Below are 23,152 nucleotides of genomic sequence, written 5' to 3' on the forward strand. Positions count from 1 at the left end.
TTTTTCTTTATTTTTACTTATCGTTATTTTTATTTTCGTTATTTTTCACTTTTGGTATGTATATAACTTTACCATTCCATGTATATATTCATCCCCATTTTGTGTATATTCGTTTCACTCCTTTATTGTACATATTCATTTTACTTTCCGTATTTTACTTTATAACTTCTTTTTGTAATTTTCCTTAATAGCTTAGCTTCTTATTTCCTTTAGTAGTTTCTTTTTGAGTTTGTAGCCTCTTTTTACATTTCTGCGTGATCAATAAGCCTTTGGTTTTCTTAATGCCACGGTTCTTTCCAAAGGTGGATGTTGTGTGAACCGGGTGGCTCTTCCCAACGATGGATGACGTGATAACCTTCTTAAGGGATTGAGTCTGTTTTCCTTTCTATTTTGATATATAGTAGTAATGAATTAAAGTGTCTCAAGCAGGCTTCACTTGGCACTAACACACTTACCTTCAACCTCATGGTTAGATACAAGTTTGTTGGCGAGATTAGCTCTAGTTGTGACCTTTAGACTCTTGAGTTGACTAAAACTATCATCAAGTGGTTTCCTTGAGCCATTTGTGATATTCAATCTTAGCTAGGGTTGTTGTGGGCCCTCGACTCTTTTCTCTTTAACAATCCATTAGCTTGAGAGGGAGGTGAGGTATTTAATTGCAAGTCCAAGTCCCGTGCCAATAAGTCTAGAACTTGCCCTGAATGTTTGTCTAGGCGAAATGCTAAGTGTAGCTCGACTTGAGAAGTGATTATAGGCTCTCCTTGGTCCCATTTGAACATTTGAAAACTTCTATAACCTACCATTATGATATCCTTAGTCAACCCCTTTGATCCTAAGCCATTTTCATTCAATAACCTTATTACAAGCCCTCATGCATTTTATAATGACTCTCTCTTGGCACCCAATCTTTCCTTAGCATTCATGATGAACATTTGCAAAAATCATAAGTTTGGGGGAGAAATGAGGAATTACAAATTGATGAAAGGTTCAAAGAACAAAAAGAATTGATGGAAAGGAAAGGCAAAGAAATGATGAAAAAACCAAAAAGAAGCATGTCAAAAAGAAAGTAAAGGTTGAAAGGATTCAAGAAAACAATGTTGAAAGGCAAGTAATGACGAGAAAAGGAGAAAAATGATTATCATGAACAAGAAAGAGTGACAATGTGTCTCTCTAGTTCCCCTGAGGAAGAAGAAAATGATTCAAAGAGTCAAGAAAGTATAAACCAAAATGAGAAAATGGAGTGCTTAAGGAAAGATAAAACCATCACAATTCATTGTATCCTACCTTGGTCCAAAAAAACTTCATTACATCCTGCTAAAGCCCTATATGATTTCAAGTTGAGTAAGCTTACATTAGTGGTGATTTACATAAGGGCCAAGCTTATGGTACTTAGAGCCGGACTTGTGGCATTCTTTTGAGAGTGATCAGCGCACTTATTTACAATCCTTGTTTTGAATGTCATATTCTATAAAGTGAGATTTGCTCATGGGGAGTAGAGGAGGAGGAGTTTGGGATCCACAATGACCTACGTGAGAGAGCGAACTTCCTTGATGAATTGAGTCAACTCTTGATGCTTTTGTGTCACATTAGAACTATGGAAGTCATAGCATGATGTTGTTGATAATGCATTTGTGTTGAGGGTAATTGTTAGTCCCAATTGATGTTTGATGAAGTCACCTTAGGATAGCTGAAATTTTCATTTATTTTTCTTGTGGAGGTAGAAATTACCTTGTTTGCTTGAGGATAAGCAAAATCTTAAGTTTGGGGGAGTTGATAACTAGGGGTTTTAGCCTATTATTTACTCTCTTTTCCTTAGGTTTTGGGTCAAAAATGTGTAAAGGTATTCCCGAAAACTAACTTAATGTGCTTGCTTGCAGGGTTTGGTCCAAATGAGGCAAAGAAGCCATAATCAACTCATGAAGGAGTCAAACCTGCACGAATCCAAGGCTGAGATGGGAGCGCTGAGAGTAACAGTAAAGCGCGACTGCATAAGGATCACCGCTAAGGCGGCCACTATTACGCGGTCCGCGAAAGTAGATTCAGAGAAGCTACTTTGAGTACTAAAATCACCGCTGACCGCGTTGGAAAAATGCGGCCGCGAAATCATTGGCGCGGCCGCGAAGGGATTTACCTTGAGAGCACATCTTGAGGTTCAGAGACCCTGCAAGTCAGGCTTAACTGAAGAACGCTGTCCGCGTCCAAATTACGCGGCCACAATGAAAGCACACGCGGACGCAGTTGAAATTATGCAGTCCGCAAAATTAAGCCTAATCCAAGCCCAGTATTGAAGAAACACGGACCGCTCTCATTATTACGCGGTGACGAAAGCTCAAGCGCGAACGCGGTCAGAATTATGCGTCTGCGAATCCTTCGCAGGGGCATTTTTGTCTGAAAATTTCAGCCTAGTATAAATAGATCCTTTTATTAATTTTAGGTTAAGTTTTGTAAAAGAGAGCACGTGAACAACTGGTTTTTCCCTTTTTGGGCAATTTTAGAGTATATTTACCTTCAAACTTTAGATTTTCATCTTGTACTTTAATATTATGGCTTATATTTCATCTTTATCTTTGATATCTGCTGCTATTATGAGTAGCTAGACCCCATACCTAGGGTTGTAACCCAAACCTAGTGTGGGTATTTAATGGGTCTTGAATTTTAAGGCTTAATTATTTATGGGTTAGTGATATTTAGCCTAATTTATGGTAAAATTGTAGAATTAGTGGTTGCAAACACTAATTCATGCCTTTATGACTTAGGCTCTTCTTGAGAAAAAGGGACTAAGTCTAGGAAAATTAGGCTAACAAAGAATTTGGGTGAACTCAAGAGATTGATAGTCCCAATTAATGGGTTAAACCTAGAGATAGTACTACCCGACTTGAGCAAATTTCACTTGTATTGTATGAACACCCATTTGGGCTTGAGAAAGCCAAATCGGGAAAAGTCACTCAAACTACCGAGAGGTACAGAGTGAGAATTTATGTGTGATGGTTATATCAAAACCCCAATCATAACAAGCATAGGCCACTAGTTGCATATGTATATGCACAAAAATGTTCAGCAAGTTGTAACACCCCGAAAAATTTTGAAGTACTTAAGTGTAAAGCCCGGTATAATTTGCAAAGAAAATAATGTTTCATGGTGCCGGACTAGGCTTACATGTTTGAGGATTGTAAGCGAGCCGCGGCTCGGACCTTTTGGGTTGAAAAATGCACCGAAAAGTAAAGAAAACTTTTTGGCAGAAAAGTGCATTTTTGCGGTCCATTATGCGACCGCAGAACCACTGTGTCGGACCGCATAATGGCCGCAGAGTGAGGCAGTTAATTGGGTCAGTTGGAAGCAACTACGCGGTCGACTATGCGACTGCATAACTGTTATACGGTGCATTATGCGACTGCATAACAGCTATGCGGACCGCATAATGACCGCATACACAGACAGTTCTTTTGGCTATTTTGTAACCAATTATGCGACCGATATGCGGTCCGCATATCGGTTATGGGATCGCATACCTTGTTCCGGAGCTCCATTTTTGGGTTTTTTAAAAACCCGACCCTATTTCGTTAAATACACTCTTTGGGCCATTTTTGAGATATAATCTGATATTCTTGAGCGAGAGAGAGTGCCCTAGAGTGAGAAGGTGTTCTTCAATATTTTTTCTTCCATTCTTTCTCAAGTTTTAGAAGATTAAGAAGGGAATCTCACTAGGTCTTCATCCTAGAGATAAGATTCTACATCCTAAACCCTAATTTCGAATTTTTCTGAAAATGGGTAACTAGCAAGATAATTTTTGGGCATAAGAGTTGTTTATTTTACATGCATGTGTTATCAAAGGGTGTAGGAAGATTGTTGAGCTAAAAATGGTAAAGATTGGGTTGTGGGATGATGGAATTCTCCATAAAAGGACCTTGGAACCTTAATGCACACTTAGTGTTTGATAAAATGCTCAAATGAGCTCGAACCATGATCATCTTCCTAATTTTGATTCAATTTGTTATATTTCTACAATAGATTGAAGTTGCTAAGAATTTCGGAACATTTAGAGTGTAAGGAATCTCAAGTGAGGTATGTTGGCTAAACTCTTCTCTTAGAATTGAATCCCACGATATTCATGTAAATTATGTAAGTCCTGAGTGATTCATTATGAGACTGGCCATTCCGAGTAAGATTGGGTTGAAAGATATATATTCAACAAGCATCCTAAATGTTTTATTCATGTTATGTTACCAATTGAGGATGTGTTAAAATAAGGGCTATGCATTAATAATGTTTCGACTTTAAGTCAAGTTCAAATGAAGTCTATTATGCCAAATTTTGTGAAATATCTCCATGTTCCTTAGACTCTAAATTGCTCACATGTGTACTACACACCTTGATTTGAGTTGTATTTGTTGTTGATGATGATAATGATATTAAATTGATAAGGTGAGCATGAAATACTGAATATGGCCAACGTGCCAAGAATGACCTTATAATTATGGCCATTAGTGCCAATGAAATGAAAAGATGTGAAAGTAAAATGTGTTGATTGATATAAAAAGGTTGATGTCTCAAATAAGACAGCATAGCCGGTCGGGTCATGATCGGACACCATGTCGCACACATGCTGGTGATTGTGCTGGAAATTGTAATTGAAATTGTGATTGTGGTCGATGTCCCTAATGGATAGCCTAGCCGATCAGGTTGTGATCGGACACCGTGTTAAAGACGGTGGTATTGATATTGAGAGAAATTGCGGTTGATGTCTCTACTGAGATAGCCTAGCCGATCGGGTCATGATCGGACTCCGTGCTAAGAGTACGGTGGTACTGGTTTTGTGAATAATGGTATTGTGAATAGCGGTATTGGTATGGTAAATAATGGTACTGGTATTGTGGACAATGGTATATTGATACTAAAAATCTCCCAATGTGAGATATGAAAATTAATTTGAACACTGTCTTGATCCTAAATTGAGGTTTGATGTTGATTAAGGCTTTCATTGACATTATGATAATCTTATTTGTATTATTTGTCATTCTATTGAGAGGATGTTTAGTTATACATACTAGTGATATTCGACGGTACTAACGTCCCTTTTGCCGGGGGTGCTGCATCTTTCAATGAATGTAGGTGGTTCCACAGCAGGAAATATTGATCAGTGATAGCAGTGCACTTTCTTCCCAGCTGACTTGGTGAGCCCCACTTAATCCCGGGGTCATGTATCTTTTGTACTTTGTGTATTCGGTTTGAGGTATAGCTGGGGCCTTGTTACCGGCATTATCATTGTACTCTTCTTTATCTATAGAGGCTCCATAGACATAATGTGGGTTATGTATTGGTGCTGGGGAAAGACAAACTATGTTATGTTGTGGATGTATTACTTGTCCATTTGAGACTTTAAAAATGATGAAACTATTGGAAATGAATTGGTATTGTAGACATGAACACATTTTTATCTAATTAATGACAATATGTATTATCTCTATTCATGGATGAGTTTGGGTAGAATGAAATCTAACAGGCTTGCTCGGTCGGGTTCACTCGATTGAGCGTCGGGTGCGCTCCTTGGTTTTGGGACATGACACAAGTGTAGTATGAGTACGTAATCAACGTGTACCCAGTAAGTATCTAGCCTAACCCCGGAGGAGTAGTGATGAAGGGTCGACATCGACACTCACTAGTGGTCCAATAACATCAGGTACAGTAAAGAGGTAAGTAAATATGAGGCAGAGTAAATAAATGAGATAAATAAGTATAAATCACGTGGTACAAATCCCCCTCTTTACAAGGAACTCAAGCTCTCCATTAGAAATTCCCTCATTAACCAGAGCATATATATAGATATAGTGGATCTCATCAGATAGATTGTCATCACTCAAATCGGGAAAACTCACAGATACACTGGCTTCTTGCAAAATATTGCGCACGATTCCATGAGGATATGATTTAGGAAATGCCGAGGCGAATGGCCTGATCCAACATAAATATTTCAACCGTGCACTATCGAGGGTCGAACGGCACGAATCCTGCCGAGGAGAATGGCCCGATCCCATTAGAATAAGAAGCTTTTACGGGTCCTTGATCCCACTCACGAATAAACGTGTAAGTTGTAATTTCTTTAACAAAATCCTTTCAATGAAGTATATATATCACGAAAACGCGCCATAAGAGGAGTAAAGTTATTCGGTGACTAATCATGAACTCGTGAAGTCTCTACAATAGCAAGTCTAGTCTCAAGTAGAAATATAAAACAAAGGAATTTAATAGGCGAGAAAATGCTCAAATAGTGTAGCTACATCATGATGTGAACCTAAGCCTACCCGGACAATAACATGAATGTAGCTACGTACGGGGTGTCGTCACCTCGCACGTGCGTAGCACCCCACAACAAGTAGCACACATCGACAAACAACACCTAGGGGTATTTTCCCCCTCACAGAGTTAGACAAGAGACTTATCTCGTCTCAAAGCTTACTTTCTGGTCCAAAATTGTGCTTTAAATCCTCAACTCGGTGCCAAACGATCGAAGCTTGTCAACTGTTATATAAAATAGTCAATAGATGCTCAAGAGTTCACATCTTAGATATTAAAGTGATTTTCCAACCCAAATTGAAGAATTCCTAAAATTTACCCCCGGGCCCACGTGCTCGGATTCTGGAAATTTTCAAAGATAACCACTACCCATAACATCATGAACTCAAATATATGATTTGTTCTCGATTACATGCCCTAATTCGTGATCAAAATCCAAAATATAAATTTCTAGGTTTTCTACCAAATCCCAAATTTTCACTAATTATCCATGAATTTCCATGTTAAAATCTATATATACTCCAAGTATTTAACTTGTAATATGTGGGAATCACTTACCTTGACATAGATGATGAAAATCTCCTCTTCCAAAAGCTCCAAAAATCGCCCAACCAAGAGAGAAATGAGTGAAATGGGCTAAATCCCGCTTTTTAAAATATTCTGCCCAGCACAGTCGCCCCTTTTTCGCATTCGCGACCAAAGACTCACATTCGCGATGCCTTTAGGCCCTAATGCTTCACATTCGCAGTTGAAGCTTTGCGTTCGCAAAGGCTAAATGACTAAAGGCCCCCGCTCCCTCTCTCTTCTTTGCGTTCGCGAAGGCCTTCCCAGCTACTTCCTCGCATTCACGTCCACTGCCTCGCATTCGCGAAGGCCAAATCATAGCAGCCATAAAGTTCCTCTCCGCGAACGCAGGACTCCCTTCGCGTTCGCGAAGAAGGAAACCAGATACCAGCAACAACAGTTCCAAAACAACTCAAATTGATCCGAAACCACCCCGAAACACACCCGAGTTCCCTGGGACCCCGACCAATCACACCAACCAGTCCGATAACATAACACTGACCTGATCGAGGCCTCAAATAACATCAAACATCATCAAATTATGAATCACACCCCAATTCAAGTTTAATGAACTTTGAAACTTCAAACTTTTACAATCGATGCCGAAACCTATCAAATCACGTCCGATTGACCTCAAATTTTGCACACCAGTCATAATTGACATTACAAACCTACTCCCACTTCCGGAATCGAAATCAGACCCTGATATCAAAATGTCCACTCCCGGTTAAATTTCTCAGAAACCTTCGAATTCCTAACTTTCGCCAAATGACCGCGAAATGACCTACGAACCTCCAAATCCTCTTCCGGACGCGCTCCCAATACCAGAATCACTATACGGATCTATTCCCAAACTCGGAATCCCAAACAGACATCGATAACATTGAAATACACCTCAACCCAATTTTATGAAATTCTTCCAAATGTCAACTTTCCACAATAGGCGTCAAAACGCTCTCGGGTCATCCAAAACCCGATCCGGACATACGCCCAATTCTAATGTCATCATACAAACCTGTTGGAACCTTCAAATCCTGATTTTGAAGTCCTTTACTCAAAAAAATCACACTTCAGTCAATTCTTTCAACTTAAGGCTTCTAAAATTAGAATTTTCTTTCTAAATCAACTCCGAACTTCCCGAAATTAAATTCTGACCATGCGTACAAGTAATTATACCCGAAGTGAAGCTACTCAAGGCCTCAAACCGTTGAACGATGTGCTAAAGCTCAAAATAACCGGTTGGGTCGTTACAATAATGGTGGCTATATGAGCGATAATGGTGGCTATTGATATTGACAGAGTGGAGGGTTAAGGGAGGCTATTATAGGAGTGGTAAGGGTGGCTATAGGAGAGATAAGGGTGCTACTGTCAGGGATGATATGTGATCAGGTGGGGTTATTGTGTTGGTAAGTTTTATGAGATGATATGGGGTTATTGCGTTGGTAATTTTTATGTGATGTTGTGATTTTTTTTAATGTTTATTTTTATCTCTTGTGTAACTTGTCTTGTTGTTTGGTAGCTTGATAATAGTCTGATTCATGTTGAAATTGTGAGCATGTGGCTATTGCCGGGCGGATTATGTTATTGGAACATGAACTGTCCGTGTAGATGTGATATGAAATGTGGGCACGAGGTGCCAGGGAAATATAATGATTATGTTATTGGTACGTGAACTGTCCGTGCAGATGTAATATGAAATGTGAGCACGAGGTGCCGGGGAAATATAATGATTTTTATTATTGGCACGTGAGCTGTCAGAAATATGAGCACGAGGTGTCGTGAAAATATGAAAGTGGGTTGAGACCCGTACTACGAAAATATGAAAGTGGGATACGATCCATGTTTTATGATTATGAAACGAGGTGTCACAGAGTGACTTTTATTCGAAGGAATTATATTCAAAAGATATTTATTTGAAAGAAGTATATTCGAAAGATGTTTATTTGAAAGAAGTATATTCGAAAGATATTTATTTGAAAGAAGTATATTCGAAAGATATTTATTTGAAAGAGTTTTATATTCGAAGGATGTTTATTTAAAGAAATACATTTGGAGAGTATTTATTCAAAAGAATTATATGTGAAGGATTTATGTTGAAAGACTTGTTTAATTGGGTGTACTTGTGTTTCTTATTCGTTTGAGTAATAATTTTGGTGTCTTGCTGCCTTGCTGTTTACATCACTAGTTGATTATTGTTGCTATCACTGCTATATATTTTCTATTGTTTTTGTATACTATGTTGCACAGGTTATTAGACTAGTGAGTGTCTTGACTGTACCTCGTCACTACTCTACCGAAGTTAGTCTTGATACTTACTGGGTACCGACTGTGGTGTACTCATACTACACTTCTGCACATTTGTATGCATAGCCAGGTATTGGAGATATCAGACTTGGACAAAGTTAGTGTATTGATCGCAAGGACTCAAGGTAGGGCTGCTTGGCCATCGCAGTCCCTTGGAGTCTTTCCATTTTTATTACTATCACGACCCAATTCCATTATAGGCCGTGATAGCGCCCAACAACGTTGTTAGGTAAGCCAACACTGATCAACTAGTGATTTCCCGCTAAGATAAATTTATAAACAATAGCTTTTTCAATATAAAAAATAGATTTAGGAGTTTGCAATTTTAACATAAATAAATGGAAGCAGTTAGTACTAATCGTAATCATATGAGCAAACCAAAACCATAAGTCTACTAGTGTGTGTGCCAAGATCTGGTGTCACAAGTATGTGGGCAATCTAGTAGAATATACAAAACAATGCTAGGCTACTGTCTGAAAGGAAATAGACAAAAAATAAAAGAACATAAGAGAGACTCCAGATGCTACAGAACAGCTCAAAAGGGCAACTCACCGCGAAGTCGGACTGGTGGCCAGATGCACCTGCCTCAAATCCTGTACAATCAAGTACAGAAGTGTAGCATGAGTACATAAAAATATGTACCCAATAAGTATCTAGTCTAACCTCGAATAAGTAGTGATGAGGGGTCGACTTCGACACTTACTAGGGCCAACAATATAGTAATATGTGATTCTAAATAAGCATGATACACAGAACTAACAATAAACTCAGAACAAGAAGTAACTTTACAGTTCTTCCATCATATCTAAGAAACCAAAATACTTCCCTCATTTTAAAATTAATGATCTCTAAAATAGTAAATTTATACCAATTATAAAAAGGGCTTCCACTTCTATTGTCACACACAAATTCCACCTAGGACGTTCGGCCCGATCCAACATGAAAATGTAAATTTTTCACTGTCGAGGGTCGAACGGAGCGAACCATAGATGCATCTATTAACCTGTCGAGGCGAACGGCCCGCTCCCATGAGAGTAGTGGAAATAGTCACCTCGCTCGCGAAATATACTTGCGACGCGGCAAAATATAAATATAACATAATTTTTCCTCAATTCTTTTCAAAATATTAATTTACTTGAAACCTTTGAAATCTTGAAATCCTCAACTTAGTTCCATTCAATGCAAATAACAATTATGCTCAGATAACGGTACCCACAAAGCATGGTGTAAGCCTAGAACTACTCGGACATAACAAGAATAGTAGCTACGTACGGACTCTCGTCACCTCATGCGTACGTAGCCCCCACGAATAATCATATATTACTTAAGTTCACCTATGGGGAAATTTCCCTCTTACAAGGTTAGAAAAGAGACTTAACTTGCTCAAGGCCTACTTCCCAATTAAAGAACACGCTTAAACCTCCAAATTTGATGCCAAACGACTCGAAGCTAGTCAAACATTACATAAACTAATCAATCTATGATCAAAAGTTCATAATTCCATCCTTTAAGTGATTACCCAACTTAAATTGCAAGATTCCTAAAATTCACCCCCGGCCCACATGCTCGGATTTTGGAAATATTTAAAGAAAGTTGTTACCCATAACCTTAGGAACATAAATATATGATTTTTACTAAATTCCATAACGAATTTCATGGTTAAATCTCATTTTTAACAAAAACCTATGTTTTTATCTAAACCCATAATTTTCACTAATTTACATGTTATAACCTACCCATAAATTATGTATTTAACTCACATTTGATAGGAATTACATACCTCAACTAGTTGATGGAAATTCCCTCTCTAACCAGCTCCGAAATCACCCCCAAGAAGAGTAAGAAGTGAGCAAAAGTGCTCAAACCCCGATTTAAAACATCACTGCCCTTCAGCGACTTCCGCACCTGCGGTTAAATTGGCGCACCTGCGATTCTGCTTCTGCGGACAACTCGCGCAGGTGTGGGCCAAACCCAGGCTGCCATATCTCGCTTCTGCACCTAGGTGATCGCACCTGCGGCCATGCATCAGCGACAAACGACGCGCATCTGCGACACTGCCTGCTCCTGCGATGCCTGCCTTCGCACCTGTGCTTTCGCAGGTGTGGTCTTTCGTCCGCTTCTGTGATGTCTGGGAAACCTATGCTGGGACGCATCTGCGATCATGGGGCTCACACATGTGAGCTTGCACTTGCGGCTGACCAAGCACAGGTGCGATTATGACAGCAACTGGAGCTTCAGCTTTGGCTTCCAAATTCCAACTTGGTCCGAGCCTCGTCCGATTGACACTCGGGGCCCCCGGGGCACCGTCCAAATGTACCAGCAAGTTTGAAATCAGAAAACAAACTCGCTCGAACTCTTAGTTAAAACTAAGAATCACACCCTAAAACCAATTGAATCAAACTTAAGGACTTCAAGTTCTTTAATTTACTTCCAATGTGCCGAAACGTACTTATACTACTCGGAATGACACCAAATTTTGCGTGCAAGTCTTAAATAATATTCCAGAACTATTCTCGATCTCGAAATGAGCAGCCGAACCCACAGAGGGGTTGTTATCAGTGTGGTAATACTAGGCACATCATGAGAGATTGTCCCAAACTTGGGAGAGGCAGATTTCATCAGAATACTCAGGCTACAGGCTCTATTCCAGTTACTACCCCATATGCACAGTTAGTTAGGGGTGGAGGACAGACGGGTAGAGGACGCCCTAGAGGGGGAGGCTCGACCCATTGATATAATTGATATGGTATGGCTGAGGTCGCTACACCAGATGGTGTCATTACAGGTATGATTTAATTCGTAATAGAGGGGCATTGTTCTTATTTTGATTCAATTCCAATTATTGAGATGAGACCACCTATCATGCTCCATGTATGGTGAGTTAGTGATTTTGTACACCACTCACGTGTTTATCCCTATTGGGAGATTTGATGGGGTTAGCCCGTGTCTTACATTTTGTTTTGTACACTATTGAGGGCTAAAAGTCCAAAAGTGACTTTCAGTTACTCACTACAGTGGGTTTTGATATAAATTCGGGATAGTTTTGTTAAAGTGTGTGAATTATATGCCCTACCGGTATGGGGGTTCATTTTGTGTTGTGAAATTGTTTCACAGAATTTATTAAAAAGAAGAAAGAAAGGTAATAGGAAATATTCAGTTGGCACAATGTGCAAAATACTTGTGATTCAGAGATGAGGATGAGATCCTCGCATTTTTATATGATGTGAAATATTTAAACCGAACTACAAGTCGCGGTGGAAGTTATATAAGGACGAGGTCTTTGTGGTGAAAATATTATGTGTTTAAATTCTTTCGTTGTGAAATTTAAATTTATACTATAGTATTAATAGGGAGTCATGCTTGTTAGGCTTACTTGATAAATTCTTGTATGTATTCTTTTGTGCATATTTAGCCATATTCGTGATGTGAATAGTGAGTTTTAGCCTACGAGGTGAGTGCACATGTGGCGTTAAATGTGACTCGTTAATTCGGATAAATAATTATGAGGTCTTCATGCCTCGTGTGTTGTTGTCAATGTTGTGAAAAGATATTTGAAGCGAGGTTTTGGTAAATATGAGATTAATTGAGGATGCTGGAATTAATTATGACTAACTATTATGACCAGAGATGTGGTTATGGGCATACATATAATGTGTGTGTAGGCACGAAATTGCTACAGCCGATTGAGACTAGCATGATGTGTTAATATGAAAATCAGGCATTTTTGAAATTTATCGGAGTGGAAGAAATTTGGTTTTAAAGTTTATAAGTATGGATGAAAGAAATAATGCCAACTGAGATGGAGTCATCGAATCCATGCTAAATTTGTGGTGACGTATAATCACCTGCAAGTATGTGTGTAATAATACACTCAGTAATTTAATATCCTCAGAATAATTCTTGGCACGTTCGAGGACAAACATATGATTAAGAGGGGGAGAATGTAACGACCAGATTTGTCATTTTAAGAATTAACGTTTTGTTTAGTGACTCAAGGCACTGAGCAGCTTTGTAATGTGTATTATAACTTGCGTGTGTGACTGAGTTTGATTTTTGGAAGGTTTGAAATTTAAATTGAAAGAACAATTCTCATTTTTGAAGCTTTAAATGAAAAGAGTTGACCGGAGTTTGACTTTTGAGAAAACAACTCCAGAATGGAATTTTGATAATTCCAATAGTTTCGTATGGTGATTTCGGATTTAGGAGTGTGTCCGGATATTTATTTTGAGGTTCGTAGCTAAATTAGGCTTGAAATGACGAAAATAGGAAGTTAAGTTTGGAAGTTTGACTCGGGAGTTGACTTTTTGATATCGGGATGGAAATCCAATTTTGGAAATTGGAATAGTTCCGTTATGCCATTTATAACTTATGTGCAAAATTTGAGGTCAATCGGACTTGATTTGTTAGGTTTCGGGATCGAATGTAGAAGTTGGAATTTCTTAGTTTTATTAGGCTTGAATTGGGGTGTGAATCATGTTTTTAGTGAAGTTTGATGTGATTTGAGGCCTCGACTAAGTTCGTATGATATTTTAGGACTTGTTGGTATATTTGGTTTGCGTCGCGGGGCCCTCGGGTGTGTTTCAGATCATTTTGGGCTACTTTGGATGTAGATTTTCTGATGTCTGGTGTTGTTCTTCGCGTTCGAGAGGAGCCTCTCGCGTTTGCGAAGAAGGATCTTGTTCACGAAGAGACTCTCGCGTTTGCGAAGAAGGAAATCTCTGTTGCACATGTCTGACTTTTGAGGCTCATATATCGCAATCTATAAGAAAATTGGAGATGATCCAAAAATCAAAGTTGTAGCCCTTAGTGTATAATTTTCCGAAAGATAAACCATTTGTCATATAGAGTTGTGTACAAAAGGATATGGTGGATACACTAGAGGCTGTCTGGGAAGAGTTTAGAAATCTCTGCTGCACAAGGATGACTTTGGAAGCCTATATCTCGCAATCTATAAGGAATTGGGAAATGAACAATAAATGAGAGTTATAGCCCTTGGTGTCTAGTTTTTAGAATATTAAACTATTTGTTATTTATAGTTGTGTACAAAACGCTATGACCATTATACTAGAGACTGTATGGAAAGCGTTTGAAAATCGCGGGTGAGGAATTTGTTCATCGCGAACGCGAGGGGTGGGTCGCGAACTTGAAGAACAAACCTCTGGGCAGCAGAATAAAGTCCAAACTCGTCTCATTCTTCCATTTTTGGACCAAGGAAGCTCGGGTGAGGCGCGTTTTTGAGTATTTTTCAAGGAAAATATTGCGGTAAGAATTCCTAACTCGATTTTGGTTAAAATACATGAATCTATTGTTATTTTATCATGAAATTAGTGAATGGGTTGAAAATGGTAGAAATTTTCTATACCTTAAATTGAGGATTTGGAGGTTGATTCGTTATCGGAATTTGATAAAATTGGTATGGTTGAACTCGTATCGAAATGGGTGTTCGGATTTCGTAAAACAATTTCCGGGTTCCGAGAGGTGGGCCTTGCGTTAACCTTTTAGAATAAAAGTTTTAAGTCGATATTTTATTATCCGAAATTATTTTCGATGAATTTTAATGAAGTTATACAATTAATTTGGATAGATTTGGGCTGTTTGGAGGTCAATTCAAGCAAGACGGCTATTTTGGAATATCCTCCTAACTTAAAAAAGGTATGTATCTTGCCTAACCTTGAGTGGAGGAATTACCCCTTAGGCATTGAGTCTTATGTGAAAATTGTGTAATTGAAAACCATGTACGCGAGGTGAAGAGTACGTACTTAGTTTATATGTGCAATTTACATTGGTTGAATTTCATAGACGTCCTATGTATTAAATTGGTAAATTGTTGGAACTTAGTAAATCCTTGATTTATTATGCCTCATTCCTTGTTTGTCGAGTTTATATTTTATATGATAATTTGGTATGATTGCCACTTGGATTTTTATGTGAATTCCGTGTGGTTGTTGATTTGATATTCCTTAGAAATAATTACATTATGGATTTTCCATCTGCAAATAATTAATTAAATAAGTTAAAATTGAGGCGTTTATATATTTATCTAAATTTTTGGATTAAAGAAGACATTGTCCTATGCTGAGTTATTTTTCCATCCTTGTTGTTATTTTTGAGATTTTATATACATTGTGTTGAGTCGTGGGCTATCTATTATGAAATTAATTGAGCTTGTTGTACCCAGTGTTTTAAAAGGCATTTTCGGGGCGAGCCCTGGGGCGAGGCGCACCGAAGACACCCCGGGGCAATGGTGTGGGGCGAAAGTCTCAAGAGGCGTACGCCCAACAATTGGGGGCGTACGCCTGGGCATTCGTGGCGTACGCCCAGGCGTTCAGAGCGAGTTGTTTTAGTAATGCGTAAGCCCTAGAGATTTTTTCAAATTAAAACAAAATTTGTTGAATAAGTCCTTCATATAATACCCAAATTTTCAAAATTCAGCTTGGTAATTACTCAAAAGTTTTAAAAAGGAATTGAAATGTATTAAATTTAAAAGTCAAGACCTTTTTTTTATTGATTGAAGCCCCAATTCATGGTCTTTCCCAATTCTTTATCTTGTCCGCTAGTCTGCTAATATCTCCCAAAAGCAACGAATATTCAATTTATTTTTACAAATACAAAGAGAACTCCATTCTTCTTCATAGCAGCAAGTTCAAAGTTCAAATTGAAGGTTAGTCATCCTTTTTGTTCCTCCATGTAGAAAACTTTATTCTTTTCGACTTAAGTTACTTGAGCTTCTAAGTAGCGTATAATAGATTGTGTTGACTAGTTTTTTGTGGGGATGAAGCAAATCTATACATATATATATATATATATATATATATATATATATATATATATATATATATATATATATATATAGTTTTCTTCTATTTTTATGCAATTTTACCTGTTTATAAATATTTATTGTAATTATATTATTTTATAAAATATTAAAAATTAAATACCTATGGGGCTTACGCCTCGTGCCTCAGGACTTACGCCTCGCTGAGGCATATGTAAAATGCCTCGCCTTATGCCCACGCCTTTTAAAACACTGGTTGTACATTTGGAAGGGTTGTGGCCTACGGGTAATTTTTAAATATGAGTTAATAATGATGTGATGTTGTGATAATATTGTGTGTGAATTGTTGTGTGATTTGGGTTACTGTTATGCGGCGTATAAGGGTGGCATCCCATTGTGTACATTATGCGAGCATAAGGGTGGCATTTCACTATTGTTATGTGTGTTGGAATATTGTCTGGGTGGAGCGATAAGGGAGGCTATTAAACGTAGCGATAAGTGTGGCTATTATAGGAGCAATAAGGGTGGCTATAGGAGCGATAAGAGTGGCTATATGAGTGATAAGAGTGTCTATTGATATGGACATGGCGGAGGGATAATGGAGGCTATTATAGGAGTGATAAGGGTGGTTATAGGAGAGATAATGGTGGCTATTGTCGGAGATGATATGTGATGATGTGGGGTTATTGTGTTGGTAAATTTTATGTGATGATGTGGGGTTATTGTGTTGGTAATTTTTATGTGATGTTGTGATTTTTTTTATGTTTATTATTATCTCTTGTGCAACTTGTCTTGTTGTTTGGTAGCTTGATAATGGTCTGATTCATGTTAAAATTGTGAGCATGTGGCTATTGCCGGGCGGATTATGTTATTGGCACGTGAACTGTCCGTGCAGATGTGATATGAAATGTGGGCACAAGGTGCCAGGAAAATATAATGATTATGTTATTGGCATCTGAACTGTCTGTGCAGATGTGATATGAAATGTGAGCACGAGGTGCCGGGGAAATATAATGATTTTTATTACTGGCACGTGAGTTGTCCGTGCGGTGTTGACAAAAATATGGGCACGAGGTGTCGTGAAAATATAAAAGTGGGCTGAGACCCGTGTTATGAAAATATAAAAGTGGACTGCGACCCGTGTTTTATGATTATCAAACGAGGTGTCACATAGTGACTTTTATTCGAATGAATTATATTCAAAAGATATTTATTTGAAAGAAGTATATTTGAAAGATGTTTATTTGAAAGAAGTATATTCGAAAGATATTTATTTGAAAGAAGTATATTCGAAAGATATTTATTTGAAAGAGTTTTATATTCGAAGGATATTTATTTAAAGAAATACATTCATAGAGTATTTATTCAAAAGAATTATATGTGAAGGATTTATGTTGAAGGACTTGTTTAATTGGGTGTACTTATGTTTCTTATTCGTTTGAGTAATAATTTTGGTGTCTTGCTACCTTGCTGTTTACATCACTAGTTGATTATTGTTGCTATCATTGCTATTTGTTTTTTATTATTTTTGTATACTATGTTGCACAGGTTATTAGACTAGTGAGTGTCTTAACTGTACCTCGTCACTACACCATATAGGTTAGTCTTGATACTTACTGGGTACCGATTGTGGTGTACTCATACTTCACTTCTGCACATGTTTGTGCATAACCAGGTAATGGAGATATCAGACTTGGACAAAGTTAGTGTATTGATCGCAAGGATTCAAGGTAGGGCTGCTTGGCTGTCGCAGTCCCTTGGAGTCTTTCCATTTTTATTGCACTGTCCACTCTTATTCGAGCATTATTGTATATTCGATCCTTGGGATCATTGCATATACTCAATTAGAATTCGTGACTCAGTATTACCAGTCTTGGGAGGTTTTTATATTTGTTTCCACTTTTGGTTTAGACACTTGTATTAAATTATATGTTTTAAAAAATATGGATCGAAATCTAATTGTAATCGGCTCACCTAGTCTTAGAGACTAAGTGTCATCACGATGCATGTGGTGGGATTTTGGTCATGACAGCACTCCCCTCCTTCGTCTCTCTCGCCTATATCCCCCCATCTCTTTCGCTCCACCCCCTTCTCCCATACCCAATAGGTTAGCCCCCCTTCACCCATTTCTCTCGCCTTCCTTTCCCTTCTCTCTATTCTTTCTTATTTCCCCCCTTCCCCTCTCTCTCTCTCTTCTTTCTTCTTTCCCCCTTCCCCACTCCCAAGCTTGAGCAGCAGCACTGCCAACACCCTTTTCCCTTTGCTCCTTTCCCTTTTGTTCCCTCTATCCCTTCGTTCCTTTTTCTTTGCGCTTCTTTGCTATGGGTGGGGCTTCACTAGTGGTAGCGGTGACAACCCCTCCCCCATTTGTTTAGCTTCGTGGTGTTTTGTTTGTATTTCAGGTTAGGGTCGGTGGCTATTGGTAGTGAGCGGGACGTGCGTGCGCAAATAGTAAAGAACATCTGCTGCCCGGGCAAGTGTCAACAAGGGGTGGCGGGAGTTGGACGTGAATCTGCATGGTGGCCGCAACACCGTCATGTATAGCAAGATAATTCCCGGGTTAAATTGGTACCTCCCTTTTTCCTGTTTCCCTTCTTTGTGTTAGTTAAATTGTTGCCATCTTAGTTCGTATTAGTTTATTCACCTTAGTAGTGTGCTTGTAGTTGCAACTTTTCTTCATCTAGTTTTGTCTGTCGCCTAGTGTGTGTTAGTGATTGTCCTTAGTCTACTGTAGGTATAGTAGCTGTGGTCTGGGATGGTCAAGTGAGGTCATGTCCTCGGGGGGAGCGAGGGGTGGGGCGGGAGGTGGGGAAGGGGTTAGGGGGTGGTCGAGAGGCAAAGGAGGCAAGGGGAACAAGGGTGCCTATAGCTTGAGAATTGGGTCATGGAACGTAGGTTCATTGATGGGTAAGTCTATAGAGTTGGCGAAGATCCTTCAGAAGAGGAGGGTCAATATTGCATGTGTCCAGGAGACAAGGTGGGTAGGGTCGAGGGCGAGAGATGCAGACGGGTATAAACTTGGTACTCCGGAGTCCGGAAGGATAAGAATGGAGTGGGTATCTTGGTGGAGAGGGAACTCAGAGAGTCCGTGGTTGAGGTTAGACGAGTGGATGATAGATTGATGACTATTAAGTTGGTAGTTGGGCCTCGATGAGGAGGTTAAATGGTGCTTCTGGGAGGGGTTAGATGAGATTGTGCGTCAAGTTCCATCTGCTGAGAGGCTATTCATAGGAGGGGATTTCAATGGTCATATTGGGTCAATTTTAGGTGGTTATAGCAAGGTGCATGGAGGCTTTGGTTTTGGGGAGAGGAACGGAGGAGGTACCTCACTGTTGGACTTCACTAAGGCTTTTGGTTTGGTGATTGCGAACTCTAGCTTTTTGAAGAGGGAGGAGCATTTGGTTAGTTTTCAAAATGCGGTGGCGAAGACTCAAATTGACTATCTCCTCCTCAGGAGGGGTGACAGAGTGTTGTGCAAAGACTGCAAGGTTATTCCAGGTGAGATTCTCGCGACACAGTATAGGCTCTTGGTGATGGATGTTGATATTATGTTAAAGAGGAGGAAAAGGTCTGCCCGAGGGAGACCGAGAATCAGGTGGGGAGCCTTGACTAAGGATAAAGCCCAAGAGTTGGAGGGGCGGTTGTCGGATATGGGAGTCTGGAGGAGAAGTGGTGACGCGAGCATTATGTGGTTGACGACAACAGACTATATAAGAGAGGATGCGAGAAATGTGTTAGGGGTCTCGACAGGCGTCTCTGGCGGGCACAAAGAAGACTAGTGGTGGAATGAGATGGTCCAAAGCAAAGTGGAAACGAAGAAGATGGCGTACCTAAAGTTAGCAGGAAGCACAGGTGAGGAGGAGAGGCGAGTGTGCATGGAGAGGTATAAGGTAGCTAGGAAGGAAGCTAATCTGGCGGTCATGGAGGCTAAGACTACGACTTATGGTCGTATGTATGAGGAGCTGGGGGAAAAAGGCGGGGAGAAGAAGTTTTTTAGGTTGACCAAGACGAGAGAGAGGAGGGCTCGAGATTTTGATCAAGTGAGACACATAAGGGACGACGATGTTAGAGTATTGATGGAAGATGCCCATATTAAGAGGAGATGACAGATTTACGTTCATAAACTTCTGAATGAAGAAGGGGATCATGATATTGTGCTAGGTGAATTGGAGCATTCTGATAGTCACAGTGACTTTGGGTACTACAGGCGCATCAAGGTTGAGGAGGTCATGGGAGATATGCATAAGATGAGTAAGGGCAGAGCGACCGGGCCAGACGCAATTCCGGTTGAATTTTGGAAGTGTGTGGGTAGAGCGGGTTTGGAGTGACTGACTGGGTTATTTAATATTATTTTTAGGGAGAAGAGGATGCCGGATGAATGGAGATAGAGTACGGTGGTTCTGTTGTATAAGAACAAAGGTGATATTTAGAGTTGTAACAATTATATGGGTATCAAATTACTGAGTCATACAATGAAAGTTTGGGAGAGGGTGATTAAAGCAAGGGTAAGGATGACGGTGTCTATATCCGACAACCAGTTCAGGTTTATGCCGGGTCATTCTACTACGGAAGCTATTCACCTTGTTAGGAGATTGGTGGAATAGTACAGGGAGAGGAAGAAGGATCTGCACATGGTGTTTATTGACCTTGAGAAAGCGTATGACAAGGTTCCTAGAGAAGTTCTCTAGAGATGCTTGGAGGCAAAAAGTGTGTCGGTTGCCTACGTTAGGGTGATTAAGGACATGTATGATAGGACTAAGACTCGGGTTAGGACAGTAGGAGGCGACTCTGAGCATTTTCCGATTGTTATAGGGTTACACCAAGGTTCTGCGCTCAGTCCGTTCTTATTTTCCCTGGTTATAGACGCATTAACACACCTTATTCAAGGGGAGGTGCCATGGTGTATGCTATTCGCTGATGACATAGTTCTAATTGACGAGTCCCGAGGCGGTGTTAATGAGAGGCAGGAGGTTTGGAGACACACTCTTGAGTCTAAGGATTTTAAGCTGAGCAGGACAAAGACAGAATACCTGGAGTGTAAGTTCAGTGCTGAGTCGAGGGAAGTGGGCGTGGATGTGAGCATCGAATCACAGGTCATCCCTAGTAAAGGCAGTTTCAAGTACCTCGGGTCGGTTTTTCGAGGAGGGGGGAGATTGGCCAGGATGTCACACACCGTATTGGGGTGGGATGGATGAAGTTGAGGTTAGCATCTGGAATCCTTTGTGACAAGAGAGTGCCACAGATACTCAAAGGTAAGTTCTATAAAGCAGTGGTTAGATTGGCCATGATGTATGGGGCTGAGTGTTGGCCTGTTAAGAGCTCACATATCTAGAAGATGAAAGTAGCAGAAATGAGGATGTTAATGTGGATGTACGGGCACACTAGGATGGATAAGATTAGGAATGATGATATTCGGGAGAAGGTGGGCGTGGCCCCAATTGATGACAAGATGCGGGAAGCTAGGCTCAGATGGTCCAGGCATGTCCAGAGAAGAAGCCCAGATGCTCCGGTAAGGAGGTGTGAGCAGCTGGCTGTGGAGGGCACGAGAAGAGGTAGAAGACGGCCTAAGAAGTATTGGGGATAGGTGATCAGGCAGGACATGGCTAGGCTTCAGATTTTCGAGGACATGGCCCATGATAGGAAGTTGTGGAGGTCGAGTATTAGGGTTGTAGGTTAGGAGATTGTTCAGTCTTGCCTTACTACGTACTTTTGTAAGACTAGTCTCGTAGAAATTTTGTCTAAGTTAGCTAGTAACAATGTTGTGTCTTGCTACTCTTTCGTTTCTCATAGTACCGGGTCTATTTATTGGCTATCGCTTTTACTTTGCATCTACCTTCTGGTTTTCATGTTGTTATTTTTCCTATGATCTCTGTGGTGGTACTGACATTGTCTCCTTTTGTCTTCTTGAGCCGAGGGTCTTTCGGAAATAACCTCACTACTACTTCGGGGTAGGGGTAAGGTCTACGTATACACTACCCTCTCCAGACCCCACTAGTGAGATTTTACTGAATTGTTGTTGTTGTTATTATTATTATGCTTAATACTATAAGGTTATTTTTGTAAACCGACATTATATTCATACTTTTATAATAATATATAAAAAATATCTATGAACCTACATAAAGTGGACACCTACAAAAATAGATAACTTAGTAATAGAATCGACATTTTCTTACATACTATAGATAATTTAATAGATAATAGATGACTAATGTCTGTTCTATTAGTATGTATATAGATACTAGATAATTTGAACCGACATTAGTATAATAGATAATTTGATTCGGTTCTATTAGTATAATTATACTCGACATTAGTATGTATCAACACATGAACCGACATGTGTAAATATAACTTAGTAAGAAAATGCACAATAGATACTTTAAATCCTAAGAAAATAAAGTAATATCTTTAATGCATATTTGCTGGTACTTTTATATCCTGGCCATATTGTGAAATTCCAAATTGTAAGGACATTATCTTCTTGAAATATTTGACGTGAGAATAACAATTTTTCTTGTCCCGGCTTCTTAATTGATGTTGAAAGGTCAACTTAGAGCGTGTGATTTAGGGTACTCCGAGATAAAAATTATGGAACTTTAATTATCTGTTCTAGATGTTACATTGTGTTATTTTAGTACACAAAGTATTGGTTCTTCGTACGTACTCTTGTGTTGATACTGATTTTTTTGGGAGAAAATTTTCGTTTAGGATATGGATGGCTATGTTAATAAAATATTACTAATATAAGATCAAAATCTAATCTCTCGGTTATTTGTCCTCACATTATATTTTATGAGTTGTTATTCACATTCTACTCTTTGTGTTTCATAATTATTGATATTTTACATAAACTATTAAAGCGTCAAGAATGAATAGTTTTAATGTCAAGGAAAAGTAGAAGATCTGTTGAATTTTATTGATGCCACTTTGTTTTAAATGACGTAATAACACATTCAAGAACGGATAACCATACAAAGAATGGGGAGAAGCCCTGCCAAAAATAATTACAAAATATTGACTTTACAATTTACCCGCACTTATCAGCAACGTAAGTTGTGAGGATGCACTATTTGTGCAAACTACATAAAAGCTAAATTAGAAAATAAAAAAGGACTAACTCTTTTGCATGAGAGGATATTTCTGAGAAAAGTGATGCGTACGAAATGGACGTGACCTTGAGTTGTCTTTAGAATCCCAACACCTACAATCGACAAA

General features: G+C 39.2%; 1 protein-coding gene across 1 annotated transcript; it reads left to right on the plus strand.

Moving 5' to 3' along the window:
* Positions 1 to 18,981: 18,981 nt before the first annotated feature.
* On the plus strand, positions 18,982 to 19,713 carry LOC138903381 (uncharacterized). Its single transcript, XM_070191353.1, has 2 exons — positions 18,982 to 18,990; positions 19,075 to 19,713. The coding sequence occupies exons 1-2, from the start codon at positions 18,982 to 18,984 to the stop codon at positions 19,711 to 19,713; spliced, it is 648 nt and encodes a 215-aa protein (XP_070047454.1).
* The last annotated feature ends 3,439 nt before the right edge of the window (positions 19,714 to 23,152 follow it).

The sequence above is a fragment of the Nicotiana tomentosiformis genome, chromosome 12 (genome assembly GCF_000390325.3).
Source record: "Nicotiana tomentosiformis chromosome 12, ASM39032v3, whole genome shotgun sequence".
Lineage (NCBI taxonomy): Eukaryota > Viridiplantae > Streptophyta > Magnoliopsida > Solanales > Solanaceae > Nicotiana > Nicotiana tomentosiformis.